This window comes from Neoarius graeffei, chromosome 8, assembly GCF_027579695.1.
Source record: "Neoarius graeffei isolate fNeoGra1 chromosome 8, fNeoGra1.pri, whole genome shotgun sequence".
Classification (NCBI taxonomy): domain Eukaryota; kingdom Metazoa; phylum Chordata; class Actinopteri; order Siluriformes; family Ariidae; genus Neoarius; species Neoarius graeffei.
The window spans coordinates 63,761,025-63,781,352 of NC_083576.1; the positions used below are offsets into that span (position 1 = coordinate 63,761,025).

General features: G+C 37.2%; 1 protein-coding gene and 1 long non-coding RNA gene across 5 annotated transcripts; both read right to left on the reverse strand.

Moving 5' to 3' along the window:
• Positions 1-492: 492 nt before the first annotated feature.
• On the reverse strand, positions 493-9,037 carry polr2g (RNA polymerase II subunit G). Its single transcript, XM_060926983.1, has 8 exons — positions 8,938-9,037; positions 6,183-6,292; positions 5,928-6,087; positions 2,373-2,423; positions 1,855-1,920; positions 1,661-1,732; positions 1,534-1,567; positions 493-1,279 (listed from the first exon to the last, which is right to left on the reverse strand). The coding sequence occupies exons 1-8, from the start codon at positions 8,947-8,949 to the stop codon at positions 1,266-1,268; spliced, it is 519 nt and encodes a 172-aa protein (XP_060782966.1). The 5' UTR covers positions 8,950-9,037; the 3' UTR covers positions 493-1,265.
• A 5,266-nt stretch (positions 9,038-14,303) lies between these two features.
• On the reverse strand, positions 14,304-19,282 carry LOC132890198 (uncharacterized). Of its 4 annotated transcripts, none has more exons than XR_009655172.1 (6): positions 19,112-19,282; positions 18,888-18,957; positions 18,634-18,789; positions 18,447-18,501; positions 17,903-18,056; positions 14,304-14,765 (listed from the first exon to the last, which is right to left on the reverse strand). It is a non-coding gene; the product is annotated as an uncharacterized LOC132890198 (long non-coding RNA). The 4 variants fall into 4 exon arrangements; XR_009655171.1 differs by having other exon boundaries at positions 19,086-19,282; XR_009655174.1 differs by lacking the exon at positions 18,888-18,957.
• Positions 19,283-20,328: the final 1,046 nt, after the last annotated feature.

Genomic DNA, 20,328 nt, shown 5'->3' on the forward strand with positions numbered 1-20,328 from the left:
GCTCTTTGGTCTTGGCCATAGTGGAGTTTGGAGTGTGACTGTTTGAGGTTGTGGACAGGTGTCTTTTATACTGATAATGAGTTCAAACAGGTGCCATTAATACAGGTAACGAGTGGAAGACAGAGGAGCCTCTTAAAGAAGAAGTTACAGGTCTGTGAGAGCCAGAAATCTTGCTTGTTTGTAGGTGACCAAATACTTATTTTACCGAGGAATTTACCAATTAATTCATTAAAAATCCTACAATGTGATTTCCTGGATTCTTTTCCCCCATTCTGTCTCTCATAGTTGAAGTGTACCTATGATAAATTACAGGCCTCTCATCTTTTTAAGTGGGAGAACTGGCACAATTGGTGGCTGACTAAATACTTTTTTGCCCCACTGTATATCCAAAATGGGTTTTTCCTTCACTTAAATGACAGACATTTTCAGAAATGTGACATTGATTCTTATCAATTTTATGTGAATAAGCAAAACACGCAACAAGACAAATAGTTAGGTTCACAAGACTTGTTTATAAAAGTATATACACTCAGTGTAGTTGGCACAGCACGGCAGTAAGATGAACACTAATGTCACCTTAGACGGACATTTAAACCAAAGATAAACAATAAAAATATATATATATTGCAAATAAGTAGCCCAGATTTAAGACATCATTAACAGACAGCAAAATAAACAGTTTGACAATAGCTCAAAGTTCATCAAATGCATAGAAAGCAAAATGCTCTCTTACTACCCAATTTTCTGCTGTGCAAAGACAAAAGGCAGCAACTGCATTTTTGGTCAAATTGAACTACTTTCAAATTTGACCCAGACCACCCATCAACATGACCACCTGCCAGCCAAAACTTTACAAACAGATATTAAACTTAGGGATATAATTCGTTTCTTTGGAAATAATCTCTTTAAACCCAAGCCCTTAAAGACAAAAGTCCATTTTTCTCAGTTTGCACGTTTTGCAGTTACTGCCTTTTGCCTTTGCACAGAAGTTTTGTTGACCCTTAATATTTTCAAGATAGCTAAGGCAAACCCAACAATATTGTAGTTTGGATGTGCTGAAATTAAATGCCATTAAAAGACTTTTACTGATATTTTGTTCCCATTTTGTTTGAGTGTCTAGCTTAAAAATTATTTTTTAAACATGTTCTGGAGGAAAACAATAAAATAAAAGTATCTATTCTAGATCTACACTGCTTGAAAGGTAGTGCAGGAAAAAAAAAATATCTACAAAAACGTTGCAAGATGACCGCTGTGTGAGACACACGTCAACTAACCAGACCTGAAGAGACAAAGAGGCAAGTTAAATGTCATTAAAAACAAAATGTCAATCTAGTAGTTTTTTTTTTTTAATAAGCACAATGTTCAATTAAACAGTTCCCTAATTTTCTATGGACATTGACATTTGGGAAAGTCTCAAGCTAATTAATCCATTAAAGTGACTTTAATTAAAGATAACAATAACGTATCAAGATTACATTGGCCTGATAAAGGCATCTCCAAAGTAGATACAGAAACAGTATCCAAAATACTCACCAAGGTAGTCGTCCATGAGGGATCCAATGGCAAACTATAAAAAGTCCATGAGAATGAAAAACAGCGAAACATACAGCAAGTGTTAATATAGCTGAGATATAACAATAATAAATAACCATTAACTTACAATATCATTCTTGTCTACTCGTGTACCAACAATCTTCAATCGAATTTCATCATCTTGTTGTATTACAATGTCCTGTGAAGGAGAACCATGAAATAAATCATATTTGCATGCAAACGACATAAAAGACAGAATAAATAAATCAAAGCAATGGATCATTTAAAATCTCAACTCGAAAGAGCTCTCCTCCACTTTACCTCATCCACTGTCTTGTAGCAGGGAGGATTGGAGTTCGGGTCAAATTCCATTTCTGAGGGTATAGACTAAATAAAAAGACAATATTCAAAACCATAAACAAATTAAAAACAAACCGAAAAAACCCACACACACTTTCTGGTGTAACAGCAGCTGCAATTTCTTAAAAATAAATAAATAATTTTATATATTAGTCTACTCAAAACACCACCCATTTTTGGTAAGACATGTTATGAACACTTTGCACAAATGATCTGAACAGTAAATTTGATGGTGCCCTGCAATAAAAGTATATTCATGGTCATTGATAGCCATTAAGACTCAATACATCATGATTCTGAAGCTTGTGGGCACGTTTAGTGTGTGAGAAGGATCAGAAGCTGTTATGACTATGTACTGTTATGACTGGGCTCATTATCTGTGTCATGTACAATTTAATGTTGAGGTGAATCTACAAGGCTGCATGAAAGACACTGAGGAATTCAAAACACTTGTATCAAAAGACAAGTTTGTAGCTTACGTGGCGTGAAATAAAGCAGGACATCGGGCCAATTTCTGTAAACAGTCCAACCTGTAAAAGACATATGACAAGAATTGGTATAAAGTATAAAGAAAAATTTGTAATTAAATTAAAGAAAGAATTAATTAATTTAATTAATTTGTAATTAAATATTTATATAGATATTTATGAAGTGGTATGTAGTATATATTTATTTTTGTAATTATATATTTATATAGACACACACACTTCATGAATACTGTATATATTTTTATAGGTGTATTAATGTAGTTTGGATTTCGGGGTAGTTAAAAAGGGGTGGGAAATTAAAAAAAAAGTATTGCACTTCTTCCCACTCCTTTTTCGAACAATGTGCGGTGTATTGTAATGTCTTAGCTCTTTGTTATTTTATTTATTCTTTTTTTTGTCACTTTCTTGTTTTCTCTCTTTTGTATGTACAAATAGTTACTTTTTTTTATACATGTTCGAAATAAATAAATTCATTCATTCATTCAAAAATGCAAGATGCTTTAGATACGAGGTCGAAGCACAAAATTGCTGCAATGTACAGGGTGTTTCAAAAAATTTGATACTAATAACTTTGCCAATTCTTGTTCAATTGACCTCAAATTTTAACAGCATGTGTGGAAACGGGTCAAAATTTTATGTTTAACGTTTTTTGTTTTTATCTTTTTAGGTATAGAAATGCCATTCACTGGAAAAGAAAAGGCATTATGTGTTAGAATACACTCAAACAAGACTGTGCAGCGTGCATTTATGAGAGAATTCTCTAAAAATGCACCAACTGCGATGCAGATTTGGACACGGCACAAAAAGTTCAAAGACGAAGGCTGTCTGTGTCTCAGGCGGCGCACATATTGAAAATTTGCGAAATCATTCATGGAATCCACATACCTTTGAATTTCTCATTCAAATTTAGAGGAACAAATCTTATACTGCTCAACATTAAGCCTGTTCCGTTTCATTTGCCTCGACTATGTAGTTTCTGGGATATTTACATCTCAAATAATATCACATTTTTTGAAACACCCTGTATTATGTGCAATACAACATGACAGGATGTGCTGTTATAGGAAAATAAACAACAGTTTGGCGAGATTATTTCCCTACACTACCACATCCAAATGTGTTCGATTCCACATACACCACAGAAAACGTGTTTAACAATTACAGTTTTGAATTTCTCACTAAACAGTGCATGCTTTTTATCCACCAGACTCTTTCCCTTTTCTCTGTCTTGTATTTAATCAGAAAGAAACCCCAACAAACAAACAGCAACTAATCATGTAATCACAAAAGCGAAAAACAGAACAGCCTCCTTTTAAAAACTTACTGACCGTTACAAAGCACTGGCACTGGGGACCCCTTTCATAAATTTTAAATATACTTCTTTACAGAAAGCTTCACCATATTAATAATCATGTTTCTTTGTTTTCTTACAGTTGGCGCTACTGTAGAAAATTGGTCAACGCTTTCTGACCAATCAAAAATTCAGCCTCACTGTGGTGTAAAACTGTCTAGACAAGTGCCTTTTCGGACTGGCAACCTGTAACATCTGGGGTACCTCAAGGCTCCATATTGGGGCCTCTGTTGTTCTTGGTTTTTGCAAACGAAATGCCGTCCTACATACAGTATGGATCAAGTCTCGCCCTCTTTGCGGATGACAGCAAACTTTACCGGCCTATAGACTCTAATGGCCCTTTTCCACTACCCTTTTTCAGCCCACTTCAGCCCGACACGGCTCGCGTTTCGACTACCAAAAAACAGCACGACTCGGCTCGCTTCAGCCCTGCTTAGCCCCTAAAACTCGCACCGTTTTGGAGTGGGGCTGAAGCGAGCCAAAGCGAGCCGAGTGAGGCCGGGGGCGTGAGCAGACACTCCCCTGTGCACTGATTGGTGAGGAGGAGTGTCCTCACATGCCCACACACGCCCTGCGAGCACGCTGGGATCTGTAAACACCGCAAACCCAGAAGAAGAATAATTACGAATTACGAGAATTTCTGAAGCCTTATGCGCCTCGCCTCATCTATACGCTCTTGCCAGTATCTGTTGGCGTTGTCGGTGACTACAAGCCACAGCACCAAGACCAGCAACACTAACGACTCCATGTCCTCCATGTTTATTGTTTACTATTCGGGTCGTGAGACTACCGCTTAAAAGCTCACTGATGTCACTGTTTGCGCTGCTTAACAACATCACGTGACGTCCACCCACTTTCGCTAACTCCACCCAATGTGTCCACCCACTTCCAGCCAGCACAGTTCAGCGCGGTTGTAGTCGAAATGCAACTCCAACAGCCCCGCTCAGCTCGACTCAGCACGGCACGGCTCGGCCGCGTTTGTAGTGGAAAAGCGGCATAAGTTCTCCAGCTTTGTTGCAGTCTGACCTAGATGGTTTGCATTTATGGAGCAGTGATCATAGGATGACATTTAACACCATTAAATGTAAAGTTTCGCATATGTCCAAGCGAAGATTTCGTAGAAGGCCCCTCAACATATAATCATCTTGGCGAGGAAGTATTATTGTACTCTCCTGAAACCTCTGATTTGGGTGTATTTGTCTCTGGCAACTGCACATGGAATAGTCATATCGCGCAGATGTGTGCGAAGGCGAATAGGGTACTTGGGCTAGTGAAGAGGCTGTGTGGCAGGGATATTCGTGACATCCAGACGAGAAAGTTGTTGTACACGGCGCTTGTCAGGCCATTACTAGAATATTCATCAAGTGTGTGGTCACCCTACTCAGTAAAGCATCGCAGACTGATAGAGAACATTCAGAGACGTGCCACTAAATTCATATTGAACTAGCCTCCAAGAGAAGTCAGTTATATTAATAGACTAGTCCAGCTTAACTTACTACCTCTTGATTTTCATAGACAAATGCATGATTTAGTTCTCTTGTTTAAGTATAAAACTGGAACTGTTACTAGTCATTTTGGACGTTTCATTCAAACTGCCACTCGGCATTATAATACCCGTAATTTTCATCAAGCCAACTTTGACCTAATCTCTAGGCACAATCAGGAATATTATCGTAACAGCTATTTTCCTAGGATTGTTAAGTTGTGGAACAGCTTACCTAATATACTTAAGTCTAGCCAGGATCTCTTGTGGTTTAGAATCCATCTAAACGACCACTTTAGAGGTTTACTACAAACCTATAGCCCGCCATGATTTGTCAATTATTATGTATAATTTTTTTTCTTAATTTATTATGCAAGTCAAATTCTAATTCCTGTATGATTTTATATATATATATATATATATATATATATATATATATATATATATATATATATATATATATATATATATACACACTTTTTTGCGCTTAGGGGATATGTTGCAATTGGGGCTCCGCCCTGTTCGTCTCTCCGGTCACGCTTTACCATTATGTTATGTTTTTTTTTATATTATATGTTAATTTGTGTATATATTTGTGACAAATTACAATAAACTAAACTAAACAAGTCTTTATGAAAAATGCACAAAAATGGAGTAGAATATCAACACAATCTAAAGGCTAAAGGAGAGCCAAGATAAAGGAGAACTGTACCTTGTTAACCTGAGTGACCACTGCATCCACTACCTCTCCTTTAAATGGCCGAAACACAATGGCCTTGTACTTAACAGGGTACAACACGAAACCCCTGCCGGGCTGTATAACACCTGCCCCAATATTATCAATTGTAGTCACTGCAATGACAAAGCCATATCTACAAAAACAAGAGAGACACAGGTTAATAACATGTACACAAGACTTGATGAGCTTCGTTCGTGAGGAGTTTGCTCAGTGTTAATCAGGACTTACTTTCCTGTGCATGTGCCTTCCACCTCTGTAAACAGCTTCTGTTTGACTGTGTTTAACAGATTTGGGCCAAAATATCGAGGATGGAGGAGAATTTCATGTTCCAGGGAGATCTAAAATAAACATCACATTATTTTTGGACTCCATTTTTAGACTTATAGGGTATGTATGTTGTGTATATAACTCCATAAGTCTACACAGTAACCTGCAGTATCTTTTCCTGTTGCGCTATATTAACAAATTGGCAGCTTAGTTAGTCCAATTACATATATAATATTTTATAACTTATACATTATTGAGCCAGCACAAAACATTTTAGATTTCATCTCATCTCATTATCTCTAGCCGCTTTATCCTTCTACAGGGTCGCAGGCAAGCTGGAGCCTATCCCAGCTGACTACGGGCGAAAGGCGGGGTACACCCTGGACAAGTCGCCAGGTCATCACAGGGCTGACACATAGACACAGACAACCATTCACACTCACATTCACACCTACGGTCAATTTAGAGTCACCAGTTAACCTAACCTGCATGTCTTTGGACTGTGGGGGAAACCGGAGCACCCGGAGGAAACCCACGCGGACACGGGGAGAACATGCAAACTCCACACAGAAAGGCCCTCGCCGGCCCCGGGGCTCGAACCCAGGACCTTCTTGCTGTGAGGCGACAGCGCTAACCACTACACTACCGTGCCGCCCACATTTTAGATTTCCAACACAAAATTAAACTTTACAGCAAAATGTTTGTATGTCTGTAAAGAAAGGAGCATACTGCATAAGAGACCAGACAGTCAAAGTGTCCAGAAGAACTGTGGCTGGTTCTGCAAGATGCTCAGAGTAAAACTTACAGCTCATTTCTTTAGAAAACTGCACTAGAGCGGCAGCTACAATTAGACACCTTTTCAGATTTACTCCAATTTAATATTTATCCTAGGTATATTTTTTCTTTTTAAATATATATATATATTTTACTTATGTGGCTTGATATGTCCTCTTCTGCTGCTATCCACTGTGCTGCTGCAAACAGGAAATTTCCCCATTGTGGTAGCCTAGTAAACTAAACCCACCCGCCTAGCGGCCAAAAATATTTTTGCCTAGCGAGTGGGTCTAGCCTCGCACCATATAAACAAAAACACCCCGGGCATCAAATCGTGCCCGCCAATCACAACGCAAGGTTTTTGTTTGGATTCTTTGAGCGGGCTTTTGCAGGAGTGACGACATAATATTGCTCTGCAATAAATAAATTAAAAAAAAAAAACATTGGTACAACCAGTGTTTGAACTATGCCGATACTTTCGGGGGTCCCTTATTTTCCCTTGGGGGGGTGCTTGCGCTTGTCTCAGAGCACGGATCTCCATCGCGCGCTCACTTCGGATATGCAAATGCTTCCCGTTACACACGATTGCTATGTCAATAAACATCATTTTGCCAATATTTTAGAGACCCCCCCAACATTTCCCAAATCATGTTTTCAAGGGATCTCATGTCTGTTTCAGGGGATCTCGGATCCCCCCGAGTACCCCCGTAGTTCGAACGGTGAGCAAGCCCATTCACTTTTTTATGCTGATAAGACAATTACATGGTTTTTCATGTGACAAAAATGTGCGATTAAATTGCGATTAATCGCGAGTTAACTATGACAGTCGCGACATTAATCGCGATTAAATATTTTAATCGCTTGACAGCACTAATATATATATATATATATATATATAAAAAATGTCTGTGTGTTTCATAGGTATTTGATATTTAATATAAATATATTTATAGTCCTTTTCATAACCCTGGTCCTCCTGTAACTTTTGCACCCTCAGAGCTTATGTTTACTGTCAGTCACTTTACACCATTAGAGTTTATATACTGTATTTATTTAGCTAGCTAGCTTCTGTTCAATACTGCCACTCTTGCACAGTTTATCCTCCTTTATCACAATTCTTGTTTTAGCACTATTAACGCATAGTCACATGTACAAAGCACATACATAGAAATACATTATTTATCATTATATTTTTATCTTTATATTGGATAGTCGGTTTGTTCTTTGGATCTTTTTTTCACCTCTAAATTCTTGTGTGTTGTACAACATATATTTCATTTCATATGTCTGATAACTTGCTGCTGTAACACAATTTCCCACCTTGGGATCAAAAGTAAATCTATCTATAATTTACATTCTTCAAAGTAGCCACTGTAACAGATGTCTAAAATCAAAAGCTAATTAGTGCAATTTCTTGCCTCCTTAAATGTGTTTGAGATCAAACAGTAAATAATAAATACAGTAAATAGCCTTATTCCACAACTGTAGTAATCCATATTATGTCAAGAACTGCTCAACTAAGTAAAGAGAAACGACAGCCATCATTACTTTAAGACATGAAGAAGTGTCTTTTAATTAATTTAAAAAAAAAGAACCACACAACTGCCTGTATGTTCCATGCGTTATTTCATAGTTTTGATGTCTTTAGTATTGTTCTACAATGTAGAAAATAGTCAAAATACAGAAAAACACCTATAAATGAGTAGAGGTGTACAAACTGTTGACTGGTATTAAATATAGCTATATAAATTCCTAAGATAAATCAGTGTAACCCTGTAAATGTATTATTTGAGCTGCTAATTAAACACTAGTTAGCCGAGCAGCACACAAACTCATGGCTACAAAAACATTAACTACTTAACGACATTAATGAGCAAGCTACAATAACTCAGTACATTAGATCAACTTATATTACGTTTCGGTGAATAAATAAGCAACTTACATGATAAAACATAGCTCAATCCGTGATACTAAACCGTTCAAACTGTGTAGAGATTATATTACACAACTAAAACAGGCGTCTTCGTGCTGCAAGGTCCTCAACAAAGCGGAAATCTATAGCACTTCCGGTTGAAGGGGGATTTCAAATTAAAAGTTCAAAGCGAATTTTTTTTTTAAATATACCTGAAATACATCAAATTAAATGGAAAAATATAAATACAATAGTCACGTAAGACATGACCAACCATTTATCATTCTTTGTAGTAATCTGGAATAAAGTCACTCATTTGTCATTCTGTCAATTTATTAAGGCTGAAATTTTCTTCCCAGAACATCATGCATATACAGTGTTAAGTGTATTTTATTTCGGTTTTATTTGCGCATGATTTATTCTCAGCGTTTAAATTAACTTTTGTCTAAAACCGCGTGTATTTCCCCCCGGACCGAAAACGTAGGAAATGTGTGAGTCACGTGACATTTAAGAACTTTGTGTCCACTCTTGTGGCGTGGAAATCCAGTCATCAAACACAAAATAAAACATTGTGTTTTAAAACAGCAAAAGATAAAGTTTCATATTTTGTCAATGACATTTTTATGTGTTTTTACAGGTTGAATATATTGGTATACAGGGTTTGAGTCTTACTCGACTGTAGTAACGCTAACTGGACAAGAGGGGGCAGTGTTTCACAGTGTAAATCTGACACGTGGACAGATTTGTGATTAACCTTTCTGGATTAAGTTGCAAATTTATTTATTTATTTATTTATTTATAAGAAAAGACCAGGACTGATCATTTCTTGGAAGAAAGCACTGTTAAGTTAAATTTCACCCTCGAAAAAACGAAAATATCATTTGTTATTAACTTTATTATTATCCTGACGTCACATAGGCTACATTAAAAAAATAGTCTTGAGGGGTAAATAGTCTCAAGTTTTGTTGTTGTTTTGTTTGTTTTTAATTATTTTTTTAAAGAAAGTTAAGATAGTATCTGACCACTGGTAGGACAATCCTGTTAAATATATTTTAATGTAGAATTTTAATGCCTGTTTAATGTAGAATTATTATAATCATAAATTGAAGCTTTAAGATGTTCGGGCTTTTGTTTTTTTTTTTTTTGCTCTGATGTTTTAAATTAACGTTCATATTAGGATTGTTAATCATTTGTTAAATACTTATATTATCATTATGACTCGGTTTTATTGTAGTAAAAACGTAAATCCTAAATTCCGCATAACAGCAACAGTTTTAATCCAGTGAACAACGCTATTCGCTTTCTGGCCGCAAGGTGGTAGCAAAGGTCGAAAGCGTTGCTGAACTGATATATATAATATATATATATATTCTGAAGGAAACGTTGATTATATTCGTGAGAAAGATTAGTTTTACAATATATGTGAAAGGAATAATACCAAAATAAAATACATTTGGTGCAGGCTGTTGTAATAGTAGTCAGTTTATATTGTGATTACCTAAATGAAACAGACATTTATTTATTTATTTATTTATTTATTTATTTATACATACTATCATTAAACACAGACCTCATCCTGGGTCAGCTATGTACCACAAATGGTCCTAAATCAGGAGCTTAAGACCAGATATAATTTACCTATGTAAATGTTTGAGGACCCATGTTATGTGTATTGGCATTTTATTGTAAGTTAACCATCTTTACATTGCAAGCCAATCATTTATAGTTTTACTTACCCCTCCTAGATTAGTGTGTGCAACTATCTTGGGTAGAACTCATTCCATCCCTCATGTTGTGTCTTTCTGTTCTACCTGCAATATCGTACTTGTTTATTGTTTATTGTTGGAAATTTAGTTCTGCTGCTCTGTTAACAGCCATATGGTTGGATTGTATCTTCCTCAATTGTAAGTTGCTTTTGGATAAAAGCATGTGCCAAATGAATAAATTATGTAAGTAAAGCTTGCCAAGCCCATGTGTTTGGAATGCACCTCACAAGTAAGTAAAGCAGGGCCTCTTTCCAAAAAGCTTTCCTTCAGCCCAGACGCTTCTCTATAATAAGAGTTACTAAAAGACAATGACAAAGAGAAATTGCATGTGACAGTGCAAGAAAGGGTCTGAGAAGACAGAAGCGGAAACACTCTTTATATCTGTTGTGGTACCATAGCAGTTTTTCCGAGCATTAAAGGCCAGTTTTTAAAAGCTCTTCTTTGACAAGTGTATAAAGGCAGAAGCAGCGGTGTGCCATAGATCAGACTGCAATGCCATTGTTGCTCAGGCAGGTCAGATAGCCCCAAACTGAGGCCATGCATGTTGATGAGCCTGGGCAGATGTCCACGAATATCTGAGCGCAGTGCGTGGTTTCTGCATCAAAATGAGTTGTCCAAACTGATAGAGGTCCTCAGGGACTTCCTTGTTTTCTCTGCTCTACATTCTTGCAGAGTGTGAGGCACTCATATCATTATCCATGATATCAGAATAGGCAGGGATGAGAATGCATTGAGATGTCTCCAAAGTGACAAGTTCATAACTCTTGTGTACAGCAGATTCCTCATTTGCATTTAACCTCATCTAGACCCCAAGCTTAATCTCACTTTTGCTTATAAACACATATCAGATCCTGTTGCTGTATTCTATAGTAAGCTTGTAAACTCCAAGAAACTTGGATGGCGCTACACTTCCAGTACTCCCTTTTACACTGCAATATTAACGAAAATAATTTGGCCTTGGGGTGAAAGTGTAAAGGAGTATAAAGGGTTAATAACATCAACAGATGCATGTATAAACTGTCACAACTATGCATGACTGAATGTACTGTTTTGTTTATTATGTATTGTTATGTCATCCATGCTGTTGCACCAACAGACTATTTTGCTAATTTTTCTATATTAGTGCTCCCTTGGGTTTAACTTAATATTTTTTTAATTATTTAATTCCATTTTAATTTTGCAATTTAATTTGCATTTCATTTTATATTGAATTTTATATACAGTACATTAACAGAGAAGCTGGGTTTCCAAAATGCAGCATACATTTAAATACCAGTGCTTTTTTTTTAGTATATAGTCGAGAAACTGCTTTGCATGATGTGTCTCACTGAATATAGTTCTCATTTAAAACTCTGTTTACTGATAATACAATGTCTGTTTGAAAATGCAGTAGTACTTTAATGGGATCCTCCAGTGGATTTATTCTCAAACTTATTTTAAATAAAGGTAGATGCAGATTTAAAAAATCAAACTTTCATTTTCAGAGACCAAATAGTGGTCAAGAAAAATTAATTTTCTTTAAAATGCCAGATGGGCTTCCTGCTGGTGATGTATGCGATGACGTCAGGTAGTGGTTGCTTGGAGCAACTCAGCTGTTTATATTCTCTGTTTATATTGTAGTTTTGCTAAATTTACAAGTATTTTACTGAATTTACCAGTTTTCATTGTGTAGTATATAAATGCCACAAAGATACTAAAAAGAAAGCGCAAGCTGGAACTAGACTGCATTTCTGCAGAGAAAATGCAAAGTGTGCTTACTCAGCTCTGATAGAGGGTCACTGACAGAAACTGGATCAGACATGAGACTTTTAAACCATGCCACACACTATCTTTATTAATCTACCCAGAACCATGTAGATCGTGTAAAACAAAGGTTTTAGAGTGCGAAGTGTCATTTCACGCTACAAGTTGAGCCATTTTAAAACAAGATTTTAGAGCACACAGCCACACACACTACACACACACACACAAGTCAAGTTTATTTGTATAGCACTTTTAACAATAAACATTATAGCAAAGCAGCTTTACAGAATTTGAACGACTTAAAATATGAGCTAACTTTATCCCTAATCTATCCCCAATGAGCAAGCCTGTGGCAATGGTGGCAAGGAAAAACTCCCTCAGACGACATGAGGAAGAAACCTTGAGAGGAACCAGACTCAAAAGGGAACCCATCCTCATTTGGGCAACAACAGACAACATGACTATAACATTAACAGTTTTACATGAAGTCAGTTTCGCTGATGTTATAACTTTTCATTGATGGAAACTTGAGTGCAAAACTGTTCATGACAACTGCAGTCCTAAAGTTAGCAAGTCAACTGTAGTCCTCAGCCATAAAAGCATTCCTGTAAGTGTCCAGAGCATCCTCCAGGTGTGACTTTCAACTGTCCACATGGGGCCGTCCTCCACAGTAGCAATGTGATGAGGCTCCAACCAGACACAGGGCACCAGGATGGATCAGGCAGGTCCGAGGAGCAGAAGAGGTCAGCATCTCGATCCCAGGACCGACATGTAACTCAGAGGAACAGATTTGGGGGGGGGAGAGAACACAGGTTGTTAGGTATGCCCAATGTCACTGAGTACAAGCAGGGACTCTGGCAACTAACTATGACAGCATAACTAAAAGGGGAGAGCCAGAAGGTAACACAGGCATGAGGGAGCCCCGGGACATAAAGCAGCCAGCCACTACACCGTCAACAAACTCGAGTGAGCAAGCGAGTGGGGGACTGACAGCATCCATACATCCCAGTTTACCAAAACATTCTATGTCTGAGAACCCTCCAGATCTACACCTTTACCTCATAAACACCATTAACAAAAGGCTTGACTAAACAGATATGTTTTCAGCCTACACTGTAAAAAAAAATTCCGTAAAAAAACGGATAAAGTCCTGGCAGTAAATTACCAGTAACTTCTCCGTTTACATTACGGCCCTTCCGTTTATTCTGTAACGGAGAATTCCGTATTTTTAGAGTAAATTCTCTGTCCATTCACAGGTATTTCTGTTCATCATAAAAAGGAGAATTCCGTAGATTTACAATACATTCTCTGTTCATTCACATGTACTCCCGTTCATTATAGAAAAGGAGAATTCCGTAGATTTACAATAAACTTTCTGTTCATTCACATGTATTCCCCTTCATTATAAGAAAGGAGAATTCTGTGGATTTACAGTAAATTCGGTTCTTTCACAGACACTTCTTTTAGTGGAAAACTGATAACCCCTTAGATATAAAGTCGATTTCTGTCCAAACTAGGAAAAAATGTCTTAAGGACAAATATATGAATCTGAATATGCATTACCAATATGTGATAGTTTAATATATATAAACAGAGATTGTTTTTGTCATCTACACAAAGTTAAGTCTTTTAATACAGTACATTACACACGTCTACACAAGGTGAGATGCCATTTTAGTAGTTTATTTCAATAATTCATGCTATGAATTCAGAGATGTTATCTTCATCAAATATTCATTATGACTAGCACACTGACATTTTTAAGAACATACAAAAAACACAAAATGATTTGATATTTGTACCTTTTAAATTGAATTAAAGGGACAGGTCTATGGGAAGTCATGCTGTTAATTCACAAATAATTAATTCAAGAATATTTAACACCACCACAAATTTCATCAAGTATGCATTATGACTAGCACCCTGTCATTTTTAAGAACGTCATGCAACATACAAAACCCACAAAATGATTTGATATTTGTAACTTTTAAATTGGATTGAAGGGTGAGGTCTATGATTCCCAACAAACAGGTTTCAAAGTCTCTTAAGAAAGAACAAAAAAAAGAAACACGCACCTAAACGATTAAGGGGTGGGAGTTGAGGGGCATTCCAGACCTCAGCAGAAACTCAGCTTTGTGTGTGTGTGTGTGTGTGTGTGTGTGTGTGTGTGTGTGTGTGTGTGTGTGTGTGCGCGCGCGCATGTGTGCACATGTTCACATTTCTATCCAGGGGTTTTCAAAACTGTTCAGTTCACACAAGAACTTCAGAAGTCTTGGGGGCAAGTGAGGGTGTTTCTTTCCCTTCTTCTCAGCCTTTGACCCTCGTTCTGGATTTATTCCCAGGAAAACTCTAAAAGAATATTTAAAGTATTTTTAGATATGCTGTTGGAGTGATGTTATGACTTAACACATAGAATTTGCTTATGCAAGCTAGTTGAATCATACACTTTGGGGCCTGACCCGCACGGATTTTATTGAAACTTGAAACTTTTATTGAAACTTGGTGTGCCTTTTTACTGGGAAGGTAGAATCCCAGAACTACGTTTACCTGAGTCTGGCATCAATAAAAAGGGAGAAAAAGCTAAGAATGTCTAATTAAGAGGGTGGTACACTGTACATTCATCCTTGTTTATGTCAATCAATCACACAGAGATTGTTTGGATGATGTCTTATCTGGCTCTACAAATAGCTCAAAGAGCAGGGAATACAGCGAGCAACAGAATATGAATTATGAGATGTTAATATACTAAATATTGAATATAGAAAAAGTTGTATTTTAAAATTAGTCAGTTTTTGCCTAGGACAGGATAGGTAGGATATCATGTCAATTTCATCAACAGAAAGTGTGGTCTTGGTCTCTAGAGTCATTGCAGAGATAATGCGACTTCTAGAGTGAAATGAGTTGTAGTAAAGTTGTAATAGAGTAGTGTCAGAGAAGAGTACCCCAACTGACAGGAGTTCCCCATCTGACACTCCACCCAAAATGCTCATGCTATTTTGGGCGGAGTGACAGGTTGGGTACGTACCGTATATCAGGTGGGCTAACCTTCTCTGATACTACTGTACTACTACAACTACTTTATTACAACTTATTTCACCCTAAACGTCAAATTATATGACAAGGACCAAAGACCAAACTTTCAGGAGATATTATAATACCCCAACTTAAGTAGAAAAATGACTCATTTTAATGTAGCTTTTTAAAATTCAAATGACAATATTTTAATATCTCATAATCTATCATAATATTCTGATGATTGTTGTGTCCCATGTTGGTTGTGTAATTTGTAGAGCCAGAAAAGAGCTTCCAAGCTAAATCAAAACCATTTCTATGTGACTTACCCTGACAGACATAATCAAGGATAAATGTATGGTGTCCAACACTATTAATCAAAACTTTCTTAGTCTGTTTCTACCTTAAAGGCGCACTGTATTTAATACTGTATTTCCAGAATTAATTCTGCCCATTCACAAATGTCACCTTGTTCACAAATACTTACCACCACCATGAAATTTTAAGTATTCATAATGACTCGGAAAATTGCACTTTTCATTCATGAAAAGTGGGATCTTCTTCATGTCCGCCATTTTGAATTTCCAAAAATTCTACATTTTAAGCTGCAAAACTTATACTATACAATACTTTGGTACATTGGTTTATTACTTACGTAAATATTCATTAAAATCAAGTTTCATTAAAATCAGCCCCAAAGCGTCTGATTGCACATGAAATGAGCCTAATGGATTCATTGCAAAACAAATTGTAAATAGTTAGTACAATATTTAACCCTTTGAGACATGGCCTTATACATTTGCTGTTACCAGAATGGCAATGACCAAGTCGTAGTGCAGTACTAATGGCCCTCTGTTAGTAGTGTAGTACTGTCCAGTGAAGAAAATCACCGGAGCATCTCAGATGTGGAAAAATCTTTTTCTGCTTTTATTGAGCAGTGCCAAACTAACATTTCGACTTTACCACGTCTTCATCAGAGTCGTTCATCGTTTTTTTTTCGACTCTGATGAAGACGCGGTAACGTCGAAACGTTAGTTTGGCACTGCTCAATAAAAGCAGAAAAATATTTTTCCACATCTGAGATGCTCCAGTGATTTTCTTCACTGATTAGAACTCAGTCCTTTCCCGTGACGCACCAGATAGTGAGGAACAGGAGCGCAGTGGATCTACTTTTCTAGTGTAGTACTGTGTTTGTTAACTTTACAATGACCATTACAGCGTTCCACTAGTGGAACGGTGTGCATTATGGGGCTGCACTTTATTTTCAATTCTCACAAAATCAGAATTGGCAGAGGCTGAAAGTTTAAAAACTTTGAGCTTTTGAATTGTGTGTGAGGTGTCAAAATAGAACTTGTTGAAAAGAATCAGGGGACTGTCTAGAATGTGTGTGCCAAATTTCACCACTTTCTTTCACATGGTCCTATTGGCTGCCATATACATTATGGAAAAAAGATCTGTCACAACCATTTACCATACATTTCCATAGGCTGTCATAGACAAAGAATGTGGAGGAAAGATGCTGAATAAACCATATAGTACGAAGGATGAGCGACAAAAAAGGGCCAAACCGTGCCCTTTTGAGTAAAAGCATAAAAATCGGTACACATATCTTTCATGATATTCTGATTAATATAAGATGTGGAGGCGTTGCGAAAAATGCTGAATTTTCAAGATGGCTGCAAAATCCAATATGGCAAACCCATATTAATGAAACTACTGGGCACTTTGTAGTAAAAGCATGGAAAGTGGTACACAGTTACTTCTTCATGTGCTGATTAATAATAGAAATGGAGGCATTGCGAAAAATGCTGACGTTTCAAGATGGCCGCTAAATCAAATATGGCTAACCCATATTAGTGAAACCTCCCGGCACTTTGTAGTATAAGCATGGAAACTGGTACACAGTTCTTGATATGCTGATTAATAACTGTCACAAAAACGTCACAAAAAAAGCTGAATTTGCAAGATGGCCACCAAATCAAATATGGCCAACTACTAGATTGCTCAACATATGAAGTATATTTGTGCTGATTTGCATGCTCCTACTGCAAAGTGCATGGTGGTTATACTAATATGGGTCAGATATATTTGATTTGGCGGCTATCTTGAGAAATCAGATTTTTTTTCTGCTATGCCTCTACTTCTAATATTAATCAGCATATCAAGAGCTAACTGTATCAATTTTCATGCATTTACAACAAAATACCTGATAGTTTCATCAATATGGGTTGGCCATATTGGATTTGGTGGCCATCTTGAAAATTTAGCATCTTTAGCATCGCGACGCCTCCATATCTAATATTAATCAGCATACCAAGATGGATATGTGTACCAATTTGCATGGTTTTACTCAAAAGTCGCTCGAAGTCGCTCGTCTGCCGTACTAAACAGTAGCCTTCACAGCAAAACTGCTTGTGCCCCCCCCCAAAAAACAAAAAAAAAACAAAAAAAAAAAAACAGTAAGAGTTGCTTACCTTTGAATGAACTCCAGCATGAGAGCCATGTCTTTTGGGTACTTTATGTTAAAAACATAAAATGCAGCAAAAGTGTAGCTCAGAGCTACAATCATGGAGCTGATGTGGTTGTTTACGACTTCTTGGTCCACGGCGATTTTGTAATGATGATCACCTTAAACATGTAAAATTCATAAGAGAATATATTAACAAATGAAAACGGGTGGAACACGATACTTAATTATGAACTCCACGGCCACCTTGAAAGTGCCGGCTTCCAAACTTCTATTACTTCATGCACTGATCATAGAGTTTTAGCACACAAGACTTGATGGAAATAAGCCCACCCATTAAAAAGTTATTTCACAAACAAAACATAGAGTGAGTTTCTGAAAACAGAACAGACAAGAAGGGAGAAAGTGAATGGGGAAAGAGGAAGAGACAAAGAAGGGAGCGAGAAGCAGGAGAAAAAGACAGGAGAGAAGAAGCATGTGAGGAATGAGGAAGATAGACAGTGAAATCAAATCCATAACACATTTTTTTTAATATCAAACAGATTACAAACCCATGGTAAGGATGCAAGGTGTGCTTTGCAGTGGTAGTGCGGCAGCAGCAGATTCCTGTTGTTAGGAAATAAAAGAAGAAATACTGAATAGCTGAATAACTATTTTTCCATCCAGAACAGTATGCCTCATACAAATACATTGTAGTTCATCATGAATAACACAGTGATAAAACATTTATAAACCCACCTCACTTGGGTGGAAGAGTTGTTCAGGCTTTTCTCTGAAGAATTTTGCGATCCCAGAGATCAGCAATATAGCTATTAACCGTCTGTTCAGTTACCAACATGAGCCTTGCTGAGCTAACTTAGCTAGCAACTTGGGCGGCCAAACGGATTGTGGACGCTAAAAATTAAGTAAAAGCGAAACAGGACAACAGAGTCATGATAATGTAGACAAAACTATAACGTATGTTGTAAGTCTATAGAAATCCGATACCCTACATTTATGAGATGTAGATCCTAGCCTATTAAGACATCACAAGTTGGCTGGTAATCTTGACCGCTCTGATAGCTGTGTCGTGGAAGATATTAAAAAAGACTAGACTCACGACATGATTCCAGGCTGTAGCCGATTAAATTGAACTACATACAAAGATGATTTGATTAACTGTGTAACTTATTATTAATAATACTATTTACCAGAGAAGTGCAGTACTCCAACTCACTCAGACAGCAGAGAGCGAGCAAGCGGCGGCTGCGTTCCCTCTGAAGACAGTCTCTCCCACAATGCATTGCGTTCTTCAAAATACGGGTAAATCATCCGTAGAATAATATTACGGAAAATTCCCTCCTAAGAATACGGTAGTTCGTACCTTTTAATTACGGACATTTTTTACAGTGTAGACTTAAACGCTGAGACTGTGTCTGATTCCTGAACATTACTTGGAAGGCTGTTCCATAACACACTATCTGTAGATCATGTGAAAAAAATACTTTAGAGCACGAAGTGTCATGTCGCACTGCAAGTTGAGCCATTTTAAACCAGGATTTTAGAGCCCGCAGCCACACACACATTATACACACACTTTGCCACACACACTTTCTGTAGATCGTGTGAAAAAAAGATTTTGCAGCGCAAAGTCTCATGTCTGATCCAGTTTCTGTCAGTGACCCTCTGCCAGAGCTCAGCAAGCACACTTTGCATTTTCTCTGCAGAAATGCAGTCTAGTTCCAGCTTGTGCTTTCTTTTGAGCATCACTGTAGCATTTATATGCTACACAATGAGGCATACTTATTTAAAAACTGATAAATTCAGTAAAATATGTGTAAAACTAGCAAAACTACGATGTAAACAGAGAATATAAACAGATAAGTTGCTCCAAGCAACCACTACCTGACGTCATCACATACGTCACCACAGCAGGAAGCCCATCTGACATTTTAAAGAAAATTCATTTTTCTTGACCACTATTTGGTCTCTGAAAATGAAAGTTTGATTTTTGATATCTGTGATTACTTTTACTTAAAGTAAGTTTGAGAATAAATCCGCTGGAGGATCCCTTTAAGGTTTAGACACTTTCTTTTGCTTGAAAATCTCTTGACCACTTCAGTTTAAAGAGGCTGAGGGACAAAAGAAAAGGGAAACATAGAAAGCACTTCCAAAGTAACTGATCTAAGACAGAAGAAGTGAGTCTAACCTCTGCACTCTTGTCTTTCACACCTGTTCTCAAAGACGTTGTATACTCCGAGTGACTATTACCATTCCTGTGCACAGCACTATGCCCACTGATTTGGGGGAAGCAATACAGTGCTATTGTACTGGCATAATTGCACTTGTATAGTGCCAGTGCTCTTTCAATACATGGTGGTCTGAATTCTCTACTAGCGACACCTAATGCAAAAGTGCTGCCATTGTTGCCAAGCTCCTTACTGTGTGGTCACA

Coding starts and splice junctions, on each gene's coding strand:
- polr2g (XM_060926983.1), bottom strand. Junction 2,424..5,927: donor TGGTCACTCAGGTTAACAAG/GTACAGTTCTCC, acceptor TGTCTTTTACAG/GTTGGACTGTTTACAGAAAT. Junction 1,733..1,854: donor GCTACAAGACAGTGGATGAG/GTAAAGTGGAGG, acceptor TCTCCTTCACAG/GACATTGTAATACAACAAGA.